At 42.8% G+C, this 14485-nt stretch overlaps 1 protein-coding gene across 1 annotated transcript in view; it reads left to right on the forward strand.

The window, feature by feature from the left end:
• Positions 1-14485, forward strand: part of EYA2 (EYA transcriptional coactivator and phosphatase 2) — a 100103-nt gene that overhangs the window by 47077 nt on the left and 38541 nt on the right. Inside the window, exons 7-8 of the mRNA XM_056867454.1 lie at positions 2591-2715; positions 4292-4375. Coding sequence (XP_056723432.1) covers positions 2591-2715; positions 4292-4375 — 209 coding nt within the window. The remainder of the gene's footprint in view (positions 1-2590; positions 2716-4291; positions 4376-14485) is intronic.

Consider the following 14485-nt stretch of genomic DNA (forward strand, 5'->3'; position numbering starts at 1 on the left):
TGTATCTTTATGTATCTTATCACTAGGGCAATACAGGTTGAGCATCCCCTATATAAAAATATATCCGTAATGCTCCAAAATCCGAAAACGGTTTGAGCACCGACAGCTTCCCATGTATACGATGCTGTCTGATGGCAACATTCCCACATGACGTGAGAGGCAGTGGGAACACGTTAGTCCATGCCTGTTGTAAAAACTGCTTCATTATGAATCACCCTTTTTGCTTGTCGTACCTTGAGGTGTGCCCTTTTTGTCCTGCCCCCTGTGTGTGCGCATCCACTTACCAGTGTGGCTGATGTGGAAATAATGGGAAGCAATTAGAACTTTCAAAGTCAAGACCGTGAGGGGTGAGAGAAGCGAGTACTAAGTACAGAAGTGAGAGAAATAACACGCTTGGGAGAATCAGAGGAGGAAAATTGAATCTCACTGAAGGAGCAAGAGGCCTGGGCAAAACTGAAGCTGCAGAATTAAAAACACAAAAGGTTGGGATATAGAGCAAAACAAGCCAAGAGTTAGCACTGGTATTGAATTCCTTTTTTTTTTTTTTTTTAGAGATAAGACAGCTACTTAGAAAAATCTAAGGAGAAATGTAAGAAGAATCCAAAGTAATTGAGGGCTGTTTTTAATGTTACGGGTTACAGGTTAAGCATTGAAAATTATCTCGCTTTTAAAATAAGAGAAACCATCAGTACTTTTCAAAATGATTCAGGGTCTCTTAGAGTGCGCAGCTTTTAAAATCTGGGATATCAAGTAACGTTATCTTCGTATGTCCTGTTGGAATACACTCTTGAGAGATCACTTCCCCAGTGAAAATGTTCATTGGCAGGCAGTGTCATTTATATAAAATATCACAACATTTGTGTATGATCACTGTATGTACGCCCACAGTGGAGTTTGCTCGCTTATAGGAGAAACCTGCACATCTGCTGTTACTCAAAAAGAAAAATAAACTAATATTGGCTTTTGAAAAGGAAAAAAAAGTTGCTCTGAAAGTGCTTGGAGGTTTTCTCTCTTCGATGTTATCTCACTCTGAGATTTCAAACAGTTTTCCCATGAAGGAACAGGGCAGATTCCTCTTTAAAACACTGAGCTACTGCAGAGGTTGGAAGACCGCTTATGAAACAGAGGTCAATGGCTAGTTAAAGAGTTTTATGAAAATGAATCCTATCCTTTTTCATCTTATCCACAACATACGATTCATGATTAACCGCCCCCCCCCCCATATGTTTAACTGCCCATTCTCCAACAAGTAAACCATTAAACCTCTTGCACTCTGTTAAATAGTTCGGCTAAATCACAACCTCAATTCTAAGAACATTTGTTTGGAAATGAGCTCTGTTGATTTCAGTGGGAACTGAATGCCAAGTGAGGGTACTTAAGGCGAGAACATACATTTTCTTGGGACTATGTTATAGGCTGTTAAAATTCCATATGATTTTTAATTAAATTTCTGAGATCAAAATGTCATCCAACTTTTAAACCATCTCGGTTTTCATTGGTTGAAGAAAAAAAAGCAACCCTTTTTTTGTTTTGTTCTGGGGCTCAGTTTAAAAGGGAATATGACGGAATGTTAAAAGATCTAGATAAAGTATGCCCTGAGGGTGTTGTATAAAGTTTATGTGTGTGTGTTTTAAGCAGCTCTGAATGTAATTCTAGTGAACAATTAGCAGTTCTCTTTAAAAAGCAATTTGTTTTTTTTTTAAGTTACTGTCTTATGGAATTATAACACTTTCATTTAGGGTTAAATCCAGTGATCCACTTGCACAAGAGTTACAGATCTTCCCTACTTTCTCCTCCCTCCAGCAGTCTCTTCTAGCCCTAGTAAAGTCGATTCCTAGGATTGTGGGATCCGTGTGAGTTGGTGGACTGTAGTGAGGAGGAAGGGGGAGAAATCGCTCCCTCCTCCATTTTCTGTTACTGGTCCTGTTGCTCCCTCCTGTTGCTCTACTGATGAAGGAGTCAGGAAGGGTGATTTGACTCCCCTTCCAATTCCTCACTGCAGTCTGCTGACCAATTTGGGTCCTGCAATTCCAGGAAACAACTTTCCCAGAGTTGGAAGGGACTGTTGTAGGTAGGGGGAAAGTGACCAAGATCTACAGCCATCACCCCTTTCTGCTTACAGATTGCTGGATCCAACCCATAATATCCTATCCTTGGGGTTATTACTGGTCAGCTTTTTCCACTGACTCAGTTGGGAGCTTTGTCATACACAGCTAATTGGGTGTAGCAAGCAGTGGCCTTGGATGGCATAGTCATTCAGTCCGTACCAAAAGACATAGCTAGCGAGTTCAACAGGGCCCAAATGGGTATCACGACATGGATGGAAACTGCTCACAGATGTTCATCAGCTACATCTCATTTTAGTGGATTGCACATGAAGACACCTCTGAAGTAACAAACCCAGAATTAGTAGGACTCCATCAACAAGGCTTTAAGCCTAGGTGGAGGGGGAATCTTGTAATTGTCATTCCTCCCAGACAAGTCTGTGCTGTTTTGATAAGCTGAACATCCCTACATTGTTTTTAAATTAGCGTGAGACTCATAATGAAGGGAGTAAGTTTCCACCGGGATTCCTTTTCTCCCATCATAGGTGAATACACGACACCTGTAAAAGACACGGAAGCAGAGAGGCAGCACAAAGGGAGTGATGGGAAGCTACGAGGGCGATCGAAAAGAACTAACGAGCCCTCCCCAGCAGCCGACACTGAAATTGAGGTAAGAAACCAAGGGTGTAAGTTCTTCCTCCTTTTTGCTTTGGGTTGAGATAAATCCAAATAAGGATGACTTTAGGAAGAGTGGGGAATTGCTCATGTAGCAGAAGGGGGTGCCCTGGATCCAACCGAATATAATTACTAGGTCACCTGTTTCCAATTTAAGATCCATCTTTCCAATCCCACCTTTTTCTTACCTTGTGAGTAGAATGTGAGAGCCAATGTGATGTAGTGGTTAGAGTGTTGGACTAGAACCTGGGTTTGAAGCCTAGCTGTGTCATGGAAACTCACGAGGCCCATCACAATCTCTCAGCCTAAACTATCCTCACAGGGCTGTTGTGAGGTTAGGTGGAGCAGGGGAGAAAAGCAGGATATTGAAAAAGCATAAATAAATGAATAAAATCTTTCGACCTTTGTTGATTTTGTGAACACATGAAGCTGCCTTATACCGAATCAGACCATTGGTCCATCGAGCTCAGTATTGTGTAGCCAGACTGACAGGAGCTCTTCAGAGTCTTTCACGTGACCTACCACCTGGAGGTGCCGGGAATTGAACCTGGGACGTTTTGCATGCCAAGCAGATGCTTTACCACTGAACCACAGCCCCTCCCTCAGAGCTTTTTTGAACGCTAACGCCTTTCTTGTTGTTTCCTTTGCGTAATATGTGAGCCGTAAATTTTCTTACGCCAACTATAGTTGGTCCAATCAAATATTTCACTTGATTGCATTGTAACTAATCCAGCTATGGGAAGTAGCTGCCCTTCATTTGTTTAGAAAATGTATATCCAGAGACCTGCTCAAGGTGGTTCACAGAGTAAAATATCATAAAATCATAAAAACAGCATAAAGCCATTAAAATTAACAAACCATTATAAGCCCAGCCAGTGCTTAGAAATAGCATAAAATATTTAGCAACCAGTGTGCTGTAGTGGTTAAGAGCAGTGGACTCTAATCTGGCGAACCAGGTTGGTTTCCCCACGCCTATACGTGAAGCCAGCTGGGTGACCTTGGGCCAGTCACAGTTCTCTCAGAACTCTCTCAGCCCCACCTACCTCACAAGGTGTCTGTTGTGGGGAGGGGGAGGGAAGGTGATTGTAAGCTGGTTTGATTCTCCTTAAAAGGTAGAGAAATTTGGCATATAAAAACCAACTGTTCTTCTTCTAAAATAATCCTCGCTAAGTAGGCCTCAGAAGCAAGCATCAAAACCCTTAGTTAAAAGCCTGTGTGTAAAGAAGTGTTTTGGCCCGGGACCTGAAAGAGAGTAGGGTGTAGATGCCAGTTAAGCTTCAAGGGGAGGGCATTCCACAGGTGAAATGCCACTCCTGAAATGCCCTGTCCTTGTCTATTACCTGCCTCACCTCTGCAGACAGGGTGTAGAAGACCAGGGTCTGAGAGAAGTATTTTAACTGGCGTGCTGGACGGTATGGGAGGAGGCAGTCCTTCAAGGGGGAAGAGGGTTCACCTGAACTGTATCTGGGCTTGTTCTTTATCTTTAAAAAAATCATGTAGTTATATAGTCCCAAATGAATAAATCTCTGCAAGCGATTGGTGTGATTTGTCTCTTCTCTACCCCTCTACAGCGCGTGTTTGTGTGGGACTTGGATGAGACGATAATTATATTTCACTCCTTACTCACAGGAACCTTTGCATCCAGATACGGGAAGGTAAGTTTAATTTGTATGGGTTTTTTCTTCCTCGGCATTACTGTTCGTCCACCCAGAATGCATCGGGGATTGTACAGGCAGCTAATATGGCAGATTTTCAAACAGATGTTGCTCATTTTCTTAAGAATATGTTTAATATAGTCCAGTGGCACGTCCCTCAGACATGTGAAAATCTAATTACTGTCCCATCTTATTGCCTGTAGCCCACGCTCCTCAAAGGAGTGTATTATTCAGCATCTGCTAGGTAGGGCAGTGAGCTGTTTTTCTTGTTGAGACTTTTGTCTGGAAAAAAAAAGGAACAAGTTTATTAACAGACATGTTGCAAGAACTCCAGCCTGGAGGAAGTACCATATTTTTAAACTAAGATGTTGGGTTTTTGCTTTTTACATTTTCTCTAATAAGGTTTGTCTGTGAAACAATACAATACAGCAGCTTCATGTAATGTTTCTGCTAGTGAACAGTGCTGCTTCAGTGTGTGGGGACGGGATATTTGAATGTACTTTTGCATTAAAAAAATCCCAGAATTATCACTTTCACATTCAGCCCTAACACCTCTTGGAGAATACTGGACTAGATCCCTTCTCCCTGCCATGTTAGTTTTCTGTGTGCAGGGATATTTTTAACATTCAGTGTCTTGTCTGTGTCTTTCATGGTACAGCCCTGCAAACAATACATGAGATCAGGTTTCACAGTCTATGAACACAAGGATGGAGAATCTTTCCTGTAACCCCCTCTGCCCTGAGAAAGTTGGTTCCCATGTATTTACTTATAGCCTACCTTTCTCACTGAGAGTTATGGCAGTTGTGGAATAATAGCCACACAAGTAGGAGACTGCACTGAGGAAGGGAAAGGGAGAAAGTTCGCCTTTTCTCTCAGTTCCATGGACAACAGTAACTTCGCAAGTCCTACAACTCCAGAAATCAACCCTTCTGGAGTTAGATTGGGGAAAAGCAACACAAGAAAGATCTGTGTCTGTCAGTTCCTTCAGCTGACCTACTTATCATGTCATTGGGCTTTTAATACAAGTTTGTGTTCTTAGTACTTTGACCCCATGGCCGCCAAAAAATGAAAACCATTTATGTGCTGGAATGGGCAGATGTATATATTTGGTGCATGAATTCCAGAATCATCCTAAGAGATTTGCAGAAATGAGGTCTCATGGGTTCCCTCAGGAATTAGAGACAGTTTCAAAACTTTAAACTTTCATGGCTGTTTTTCAAAGAACTCTGAAAAACGTAGCTCTGTAAGGGAGATAAACAAGTCCGAAACAGATTTAAAACCTGTTTCCATGTGGTTTATATTCGTATCTTAGATGTGGCTTCAGCCAATTTCTCTGCTCCCTTTTAAGAACAGGAATGTAACATCAGATGCGACCTTAACTTCCTTCCAAGGGTAACATTGGTTGCATTGATACATCATGATAAACCATGGTTTGTGTAACCATCTATGGTTAGCCTACCAGATGCCAGTAACAAACCCTGGTTTGTGTGGCAGCCCAATTTATTTGCCGCTTGACTCCTCTCCTGACTCATGTCAGGAAGCACATTCACCCTCAACTGTCTCTGTGGCTGCAAACTTTGGTGCATGAATTAAGATATTGCAGGAAACCATGGTTAGTATGAACTCTGATTAACAAACTGGCTACCAACCCTAGTTTGAAATCCTAGTTTGGCACCAGCTAGCAAATCCTTGATGTTGGACTATCTGTGCTCCAGATGTCACAGCTGTCCAGGGTTTGATCTAACCCCAATTTATCATGATGCCTGAACGCAGCTAGTGTGTTTCTGTAGCCATTATTCTATATGCTGTTAGAAGACAGTTGTCCTTATGTACAAACCTGCACATGTTGTTTCTTTGCAAGCTCCAGAGCAGCATTTAATAGACTGCACCCCATCACCACTGCAGAATTTATAAAGTGCCAGGTTTTAATTTTGTTCAACAGTTTTCTATTTGTGTATTCATTTATTTGCCATATGTATAGGTCACCTTTCAACGGAGCATCATTCACAAGGCAGTTTGTAGCTATCTTAACAATACAATTTAATAAAAACAAATTATAAACTTCATAAAAAGAGCAATGAGACTCCACTGATCTCTCAGTGCCTGTCAGAATGAAAGTCAAATAAGTTCAAAGTCGCTTTGAGTTAGATCAAGCTTAAGCGCTTTATTGTGGAGGGGAAGAGAATGTATTTGCTGTTTCTTAGATCAGGACTATCGACTTGGCAACCCTTTGGACAGCCTCGAACGCAGCCCCAGAAATATGATTTGACATCGTTTTATGACTCTAGCAGCTGGGCTTGTGTTTATGATGGTTATAACAAGCCAGACATGTAATTAAAAAGATAGATTTATTGTCCGCCGTTAGATGTATGTGCATGTTAAAAGCTGAGATTTGTGACATGGGCACCCACTGAATTGTTTGGAATGCTGCTGAGGCTTTCAGTATCCTCCTGTGAAAAGAAGGCACGTGTGCCCTAGGGCAGGAACAGTTGCAGAACTTTGCCTAATTGAAGCTACGACTCCCAATCCTTGCTACTTGCCCTTATTGGGCAAGGAGACTCCTTTTCTCCTTGCGACTAATCTGCTGATTACAATTGTCAACTCAGGAGTAAAAGCAATTTTGACGCTTGTTTCCCAGTATCTGCCAGTAGCAACTTTTGAGAAGTTAGGGCTTTATCCAGATCATTGCAGTCACATGAGAGGACTGTGAAAACTTCCAAAAGTAATTCATCTGTGATCCTTGTCCTCTGAAACGTGCATCCACACCAGCTTGTTTCCAGGGATATATCCTGGCAACAAGTACCGCTTTTTGAAACAGGGGCAGTCTTTGTTCAGTGATCCACTTCTGAGTTGGTTGTAAGGAAATGAGTTGCGGTAGAGGGGAAGGGAGTGTTAAGAAGGGATAAACTTTGTATTCCAACTCTAGGTAGACATTGTGTAGAACAAACAGTGAACGTCATATCTCTTTAGGAGGGCACCAGCCTCCCACTTAAAATAATCATTTCTTATTGGCAGATGAGCTATCCCTCTTGCAGTTCTGTCACATGGTGAGGGTTGTAGTGGTTAAGAGTGGTGGTTTGGAGCAGTGGACTCTGATCTGGAGAACCAGGTTTGATTCCCCACTCCTCCACGTGAGAGGCGGATGCTAATCTGGTGAACTGGATTTGTTTCCCCACTCCTACACACAAAGCCAGCTGGGTGACCTTGGGCAAATTACAGCTCTCTTAGAGCTCTCTCAGCCCCACCTACCTCACAGAGTGTCTGTTGTGGGGAGGGGAGGGGAAGGGAAGGTGATTGTAAGCCGGTTTGATTCTCCCTTAAGTGATAGAGAAAGTCGGCATATAAAAACCAAGTCTTCTTCTTCTTCGTCTGATGCCATGAAAGGAAAGGTTATTTATTTAGATATTTGTATCCTGCTTTTCTCTCCAAAGTGACTTACAACATCATTCCCTACTCCTCCATTTTATCCTTACAATAACAACCCCATGAGGCAGGTTAGACTGTGAGACAGCGGCTAATCCAAGGTTACCAAGCAAGCCTCCATGGCAGAGTGAGGATTCGAACCAGGAATCGAAGCCTCTTCTCACCCTTTCCTGAAGATTGTCAAGGGTTGTAGCTGACCCAAGCAGAATGCTGCAACACTCCCAGCTGGTCTGAGTTTCTTCTGCTGCTGCTTGCTGCTGTACATTTATTATCTGCAAAGAGTGACAGCAGAACAGGTGTGTGGTATAGTCTGCCCTTTAACCTGACAAGGATCATTGAAGAATGCACATGCACAAAATTATGTTTTTCATGGAGATCAAACCATTAATTGATGTGGTGCTCTCTGCAGCAAGTTCGTGTAGGCATATATTGGACAGTGACCATTACATCACTTCAGTATGTGTCACTGGCTTCCCTCCCTCTCCTATGTGCCATTTAGAATTGCCTTCAATTTTTAACATTTTGCTGGTGTTTCCACCATTCTATCCCAGTATCTGCACTGTATGCTCCCACTCCTTCTGCATGCCTTCTGTACTTTTAACCTATTATTTTCCCTCCTAGCAAGAGTGTTTCTCAGCAGAGGTTGGCCATGCTCCCTTGTAGCATATGCAGGGAGCAGTGATGTGATATCGCATGACTAAAGCTACAACAGCAGTATTCCACCTCTCTTCTCAAGCATGAGTGTCTTCCTTCCCCCAGTGCTATGACCATCCTACAGCTGCTAACCTTAAATACAATAACCAGCATTAACCATGAATCATGCTAATCAAGGTTTTGCTCAGGTTGCATTGTCCCAGCCTAAGAATCTCACAGGGCCAGACTTGTTTGAATGCTGAACTGTATGAATACCTAAAGCTGCCTTATGCTGCTGTCAAGGTCTGGATTGTGCATTCTGACTGCCAGCAATTGTCCAGGGTCTCAGGCAGAGATCTTTTCACATCACCTCCTACATGGTCCTTTCATTGGTGATGCCAGGGGTTGAACCTGGAACCTTCTGCATGCAAATCAGAGGCTCTATTACTGAATCCTTAAAGAGCTGCAGGTGACTGTGTTAACTGCCTGTACTTGAAAGATATACGTTTGTGGCAAGGAGAGAGATTATTTGATTATATGCTGGTTCATGTCCATATGCTTGCTGCCACCTAATATTATAGTCATAAAGCAATGCATGAGTGAACCAGCCCTGTGCCACATAAAATCAAAAACAACTTAAATGCTGCTTGAAAAAGCAGAGAATATAATGAAAATGTTCTGTAACAAAAAGAGGATTTTACATGTGTTCTGAGTTAATAAGTTTGGCCTTGGTGGGTGCTTCACTGGCAAAGGAGTTGGATGTTCCAAAGAGCTACAACTAGAATTGAATGAGCAATGATCCTACATCTTCATTTGAAGCAGGGCCTTCTAGGACTATCTGAAAAAGTGATCAACTTTGAAGAGGTGATGGACTTTGAAGAGCCAGCATGGTGTAGTGGTTAAGAGCTGTGATTAGGAGCAGTGGACTCTAATCTGGAGACCTGGGTTTGATTCCCCATTCCTACTCATGAAGCCAGCTGGGTGACCTTTGACTAGTCACAGCTTTCTTGAGCTCTCTCAGCCCCACCCACCTCACAGGGTGTCTGTTGTGGGGAGGGGGAGAGAAGGTGATTGTAAACCGGTTTGATTCTTCCTTAAGTGGTAGAAAAAGTCAGCATTTAAAAACCAGCTCTTCTTCTTCTTAAAAATTGCTGCTGGTAAGGAAAGAATGCTATCTGCTAAAGCAGTGGTTCTCAACCAGTGGTACATGTACCTCCAGTGGGATGCAGAAGTAGTCTAGGTGGGATCCAGGGTTTTCATAATAATTACTAAGGATTTGTTTTCCCTCAGTCCTCGTGTACACCTGCAAATGTGCTGTCTCCTGACAACCCTACCTGCCACTGGTTATCCATCTGTGATATTTTGGCATGCTAGTAATAACAACAGAATGCCTGTAAACATACAGCATTCTTTCTCAGAAAAAGCCAGGGGAGGGGCTCAGTGGCAGAGCATCTGCTTGGCATGCAGAAGGACCCAGGTTCAAGCCCTGGCATCTCCAGCTAAAGGGTCTAGGCAAGTAGGTGATGTGAAAGACCCCTGCCTGAGACCCTGGAGAGCCGCTTAGGGGAGGAGCCATGGCTCAGTGGTAGAGCATCTGCTTGGCATGCAGAAGGTCCCAGGTTCAATCCCTGGCATCTCCAGTTAAAGGGACTAGGCAGGTAGGTGATGTGAAAGACCACTACCTGAAACCCTGGAGAGCTGCTGCTGGTCTGAGTAGACAATACTGACTTTGATGGGCCAAGGGTCGGATTCAGTATAAGGCAGCTTCATGTTTTCATGTGCTTCTATTGTGGTGGGATCCAGTTTTTTTGATAGAGCGATTTTATGGGATGGGAGCTGTGAAAGGTTAAGAACTGTGTTAAAGCATACTCCTAATGGAAGTAGATCTCTTTTAAAAACAAATGCCTATGGTAAAAGCTGTGGTCTAGTGGGAATTGATATATTAAGATAAAGGATCCAAAGGTAGCCCATTCACTAGATACCACCTTGTGAGGAACAAAAAAACCCAACATTCCACAGGACACAGTGAAGTATAAATCATGGGGTATAGTCACGAGAAATTTTTACCATCTAAGAATGACGTTGAAAGGGCATAATTTGGTAGATTTTTTCCCGTTGTATGCTCACTTGGCCAGTTATGGCCAACTTGGAGTAATACTAGTTGCTTTATCTCTGATCCTCTTTGTAGTCGGTAGGTTTCCCATGCACATCTTACAACATAATCCTTCATTAATCACTCATGACAGGCATTAATTCCACACTTGAAAAACCTGTATAGATTAGAACCAAATCTCTGGACATCTGAGGTCAGTAGAGGCCTGTGAGCACTAGATGTACCTTGACTTTATTGTTTTAGGGTTTCTTCTCCCCCCCCCCTTTTCTTTTATAGCTTTCAGGTGTGATAAAGCAGGATAATACACAATGCTAATACCTTTTAGTGCTAAGATGATGAGAAAATGGCAGGCAGGGAGGTGGCACAAGTCCAGAACAGGGGCAAAGTTGTTCTTAAATTCAGGAGTGATAATCAGCGTGCCAGGCAGAAAGAATGGCCTCTTATGCCCATTGAAGAGTGATATGTGCCAGTTCAAGTTCCTTACAAATTTCTTAGATTGACCTGTGCTTTAGGACCACTTTATGTGACCATTCTGGAATTTCTAACAAAATTTGCAATTTAGATGTTTTACAGTAGGCTTGTCATTTGCATGGGGGCAGCAGGTAACCTCCCTCCCCACGTTCCAGGCCTCATGGGGGTTCTCCGCTCCAGTGGAAACATTTCGGGAGCAGGAAGCAACATCACAATGTCACTTATGATGCGTATGCAGAAGTAACGTCCCAATGTACAAACCGGAAGTAATGTTGTGACGTTACTTCCCACCCTAAAAATGCCCCCACTGGTTGCCAGTACTCAGCTGGCAACTTTATTTTACAGGGGATGGTACACCAGAATCTTAACATAATGTCCTAAGCCGAATAAGAATGAAAACAAAAACTCAGCATAATTTCCAAAGGACGTGAAAATAGTTCAGTGATGTCCAGCACAGTTTTCACCTCTTGAAATTAATGCTGCTGGTGTTTAAGCAGGGCCTGTAGGTGGATCCCTGAATTCCAAGAGCAAAGCCCAAGGGAACTTGCAGGAAGCAAAAACCCATACAAACGTCAATTAAATTTTAATACTAATGGGAGGGGGGATTTCACATCTGAGCTGTAACCAGACATAACACGATGGAGGAGTGTCTGGCTATTTCCGGCCCTTGCTCCGATGGTATATGTAAGTATACTGTATTAATTAATCGGTTGAAAATGATGGGTTGAAAGTATTTAACTGGTTGGCAGCCTTGCCTTGCAAAAAAAAAAAAAAAGTGAGTGAGTGAGCTAACGTCTCCAACTGCATACAGCAGAAAAGTTGGCAGAAGGAGCAGAGATAGTCTTTCCACCTGCTCCGAGTCTCAGCAGGAGGCCTTGCAGTGCATTGCAAAGCTTTTATGGCCCCATCCAATAAGGCATGAATATTGTTCTCGGTGGAGTTTAAACGCCTGTGCTGTTTAAGGGCTTTTGGTGTATGGTATTTAGTGGTCCTTCTCAGGGCACAGCACGTGGTCTACAGCTCTCAGCCCTGTTCAGTCCTGTTGAAAAGTTAGCAGAAAAAATCAGTGTCCATAACCACATGCATTACTGGTGGCCATTCCAAACAGTGTAAGACTGGGGGTGGGTTAGGGTGGTAGTAGAGCTAGTGTGGTGCAGTGGCTAAGAGCGGCGGACTCTAATCTGGAGAGCCGGGTTTGATTCCCCACTTCTCCACATGAGTGGCGGACTCTAATCTTGTGAACTAGTTTCCCTGCTCCTCCACACGAAGGTGACCTTGGGCTAGTCACAGTTCTATCCGAACTCTCTCAACCTCACCTACCTCACAAGGTGCCTGTTGTGGGGAGAGGAAGGGATTGTGATAATAAGCCACTTTGAGACTCCTTATGGTAGAGAAAAGTGGGATATAAAAACCAATTCTTCTAGTGTGTGAACTTATTTTCAAAGTTGCTTGGAAAGATCCCTCTCAAGTTCCACATTTCATTTTTAGTAGCCACATGCATCTGAAGTAGGGCATCAGTATCCCTGTTTGTCCCCAGCATAAGTGGAAGTATGCCCCTGATCATGTGAATATTATAGCTAATAACTGTTGTAGCTCCTTTTTCAAATGGCTTTCTGTGGTAACTCGCAGAGGCATCTTGTGGCATTTTCCTCTCCCCCCTTTTGTCATGTATCTTATGCTAAACAAGATTTGTACAAGTGGTACAAATCTGTGACCATCCTTTTGTAGGGTTTGTAATTTGTTAATATAAATGTGTGGTAATAAAGTTCACATGAGAAGAGGAGAATCGAACCTGCAGCATGTTCCATACCACAGCCCCACCAAACTATGGTTTCAAACAATAGGTACTAAATAGAGTGGATTTGGATATCATGTTTGGAGACCTATGGGTGCTTTTGGTTTCCCCTGACTCTTAGAATCAGCCACAAGATGGAGGTATTTTAAATACATCTACATCTTTGATTTCATTCCATCCACCCAATTGTAGCCACCTTTAGCTCTGTTTACACTACCTTCCACCACGTGTTCTCAACATTTAGTGAGTCAGTTGGATTGTATCCGTCTGCTTCCTACAGGAGAACCACCTCTGTATGTTAAATTCAATGTGAAATTGTATACGTGTACACTGTCTGACATGTATAGGGCTGATAGCCAGCAAAATTGTCAAGCAAGGACATAATATGCTCAGATACATATTACATCCAATGCTTTTAAATAAGGTAGGGCCTATTGGCAAGATGGGAGCACTCTGGCTCATGATGTGTTAAACTATACGTATTCTAACACAAATGTCAATAGGGCTTAAGAATCTTTTGTTCACCCTTCCAACTTGTGGCTTTCCAAAAGATTCTGAGGGATGGGTTCTGGCTGTCAGAGTATAACAACGTGACCATATCTTTTTGCCAAACTGATACCCAGAAATTCATGTATAGGTAGGAAACTTTTTGGCTGCAAAATTGCTAGGATATTAGCACCACATTCAAAGGGCAAATAAATGGATATGCTATAGGCCTCTCTGATGTAAGTTTACCATTAGTTGAATGGTGGAGTATCAGACTAGAACCTGGAGCACCCAGATTCAATCCTCACTTAGCCATGAAAGTTCACAACAGGGTTGTTGCGAGGAAAAAATGGGGAAGGGAGAACTATGCAAGCCACTTTATGCTGTATGGAGAAAGGGCAGGATAAAAACGAGGTTGAAAGGGACATCTCTAGGGACTCTGGGTATGTGTTTTACCATAACTACAGCAGTGGTGTTCGGATACCATAGGGCACTCATAAGCTCTTTACATAGTCAGATGGGAAAGAATGAATTAACTATTACTAGCCTCAAGGAACAACAAAACACTGTATAATTGGACTGTATAATTGGACTGGAGAACCAGTGTAATGTAACAGGTGAAGTGTCAGAGTAGAATGGGAAAACCGGGGTTCAAATCCTCACATTGACATCAAGTTCAATGGATGACCTTGGGTCAGTGACCTTCTTTTAATCTCACCTATCTCAAAGGGTTGGGGTGTGGATAAAATGGAGAAGGGGAAAGTGTACACACCACTGGGGTTGCCATGTGCCTGCTGGCGGTGGGAAATTACCTGACCCACAAGCAGGCCTTCTCTCCAGTAACTGGCAGAAGAAAGTAAAAATGTTTAAATTACTAGTGATGATTGCAAGACATCACTCCCAAGAAAATACAGAAGTGATGTTATGCCTCTCTAGGAATTGCCAGAAACTTTGTGGTAAACCATAGAGTTTTCAGCAATTCCTAGAGAGGTCTGATGACACGTCTAGGTTTTCCTGGAAGTGAGGTCATGCTATTACTACTGGTGATTTTTTTAAAGCTCTTCTGTTGGCTGCTGGAGAGCTAGAGTTCTCCTCTAGGAATATGATTTTACTATAGAGTTTCTGGCAATCCTACACTGTGCCCAGAGATCCTTGGAGGAAGGTCAAGGTGAAAATGCAGTAGATAGAT

Source organism: Euleptes europaea, chromosome 2 (assembly GCF_029931775.1).
Source record: "Euleptes europaea isolate rEulEur1 chromosome 2, rEulEur1.hap1, whole genome shotgun sequence".
NCBI lineage: Eukaryota > Metazoa > Chordata > Lepidosauria > Squamata > Sphaerodactylidae > Euleptes > Euleptes europaea.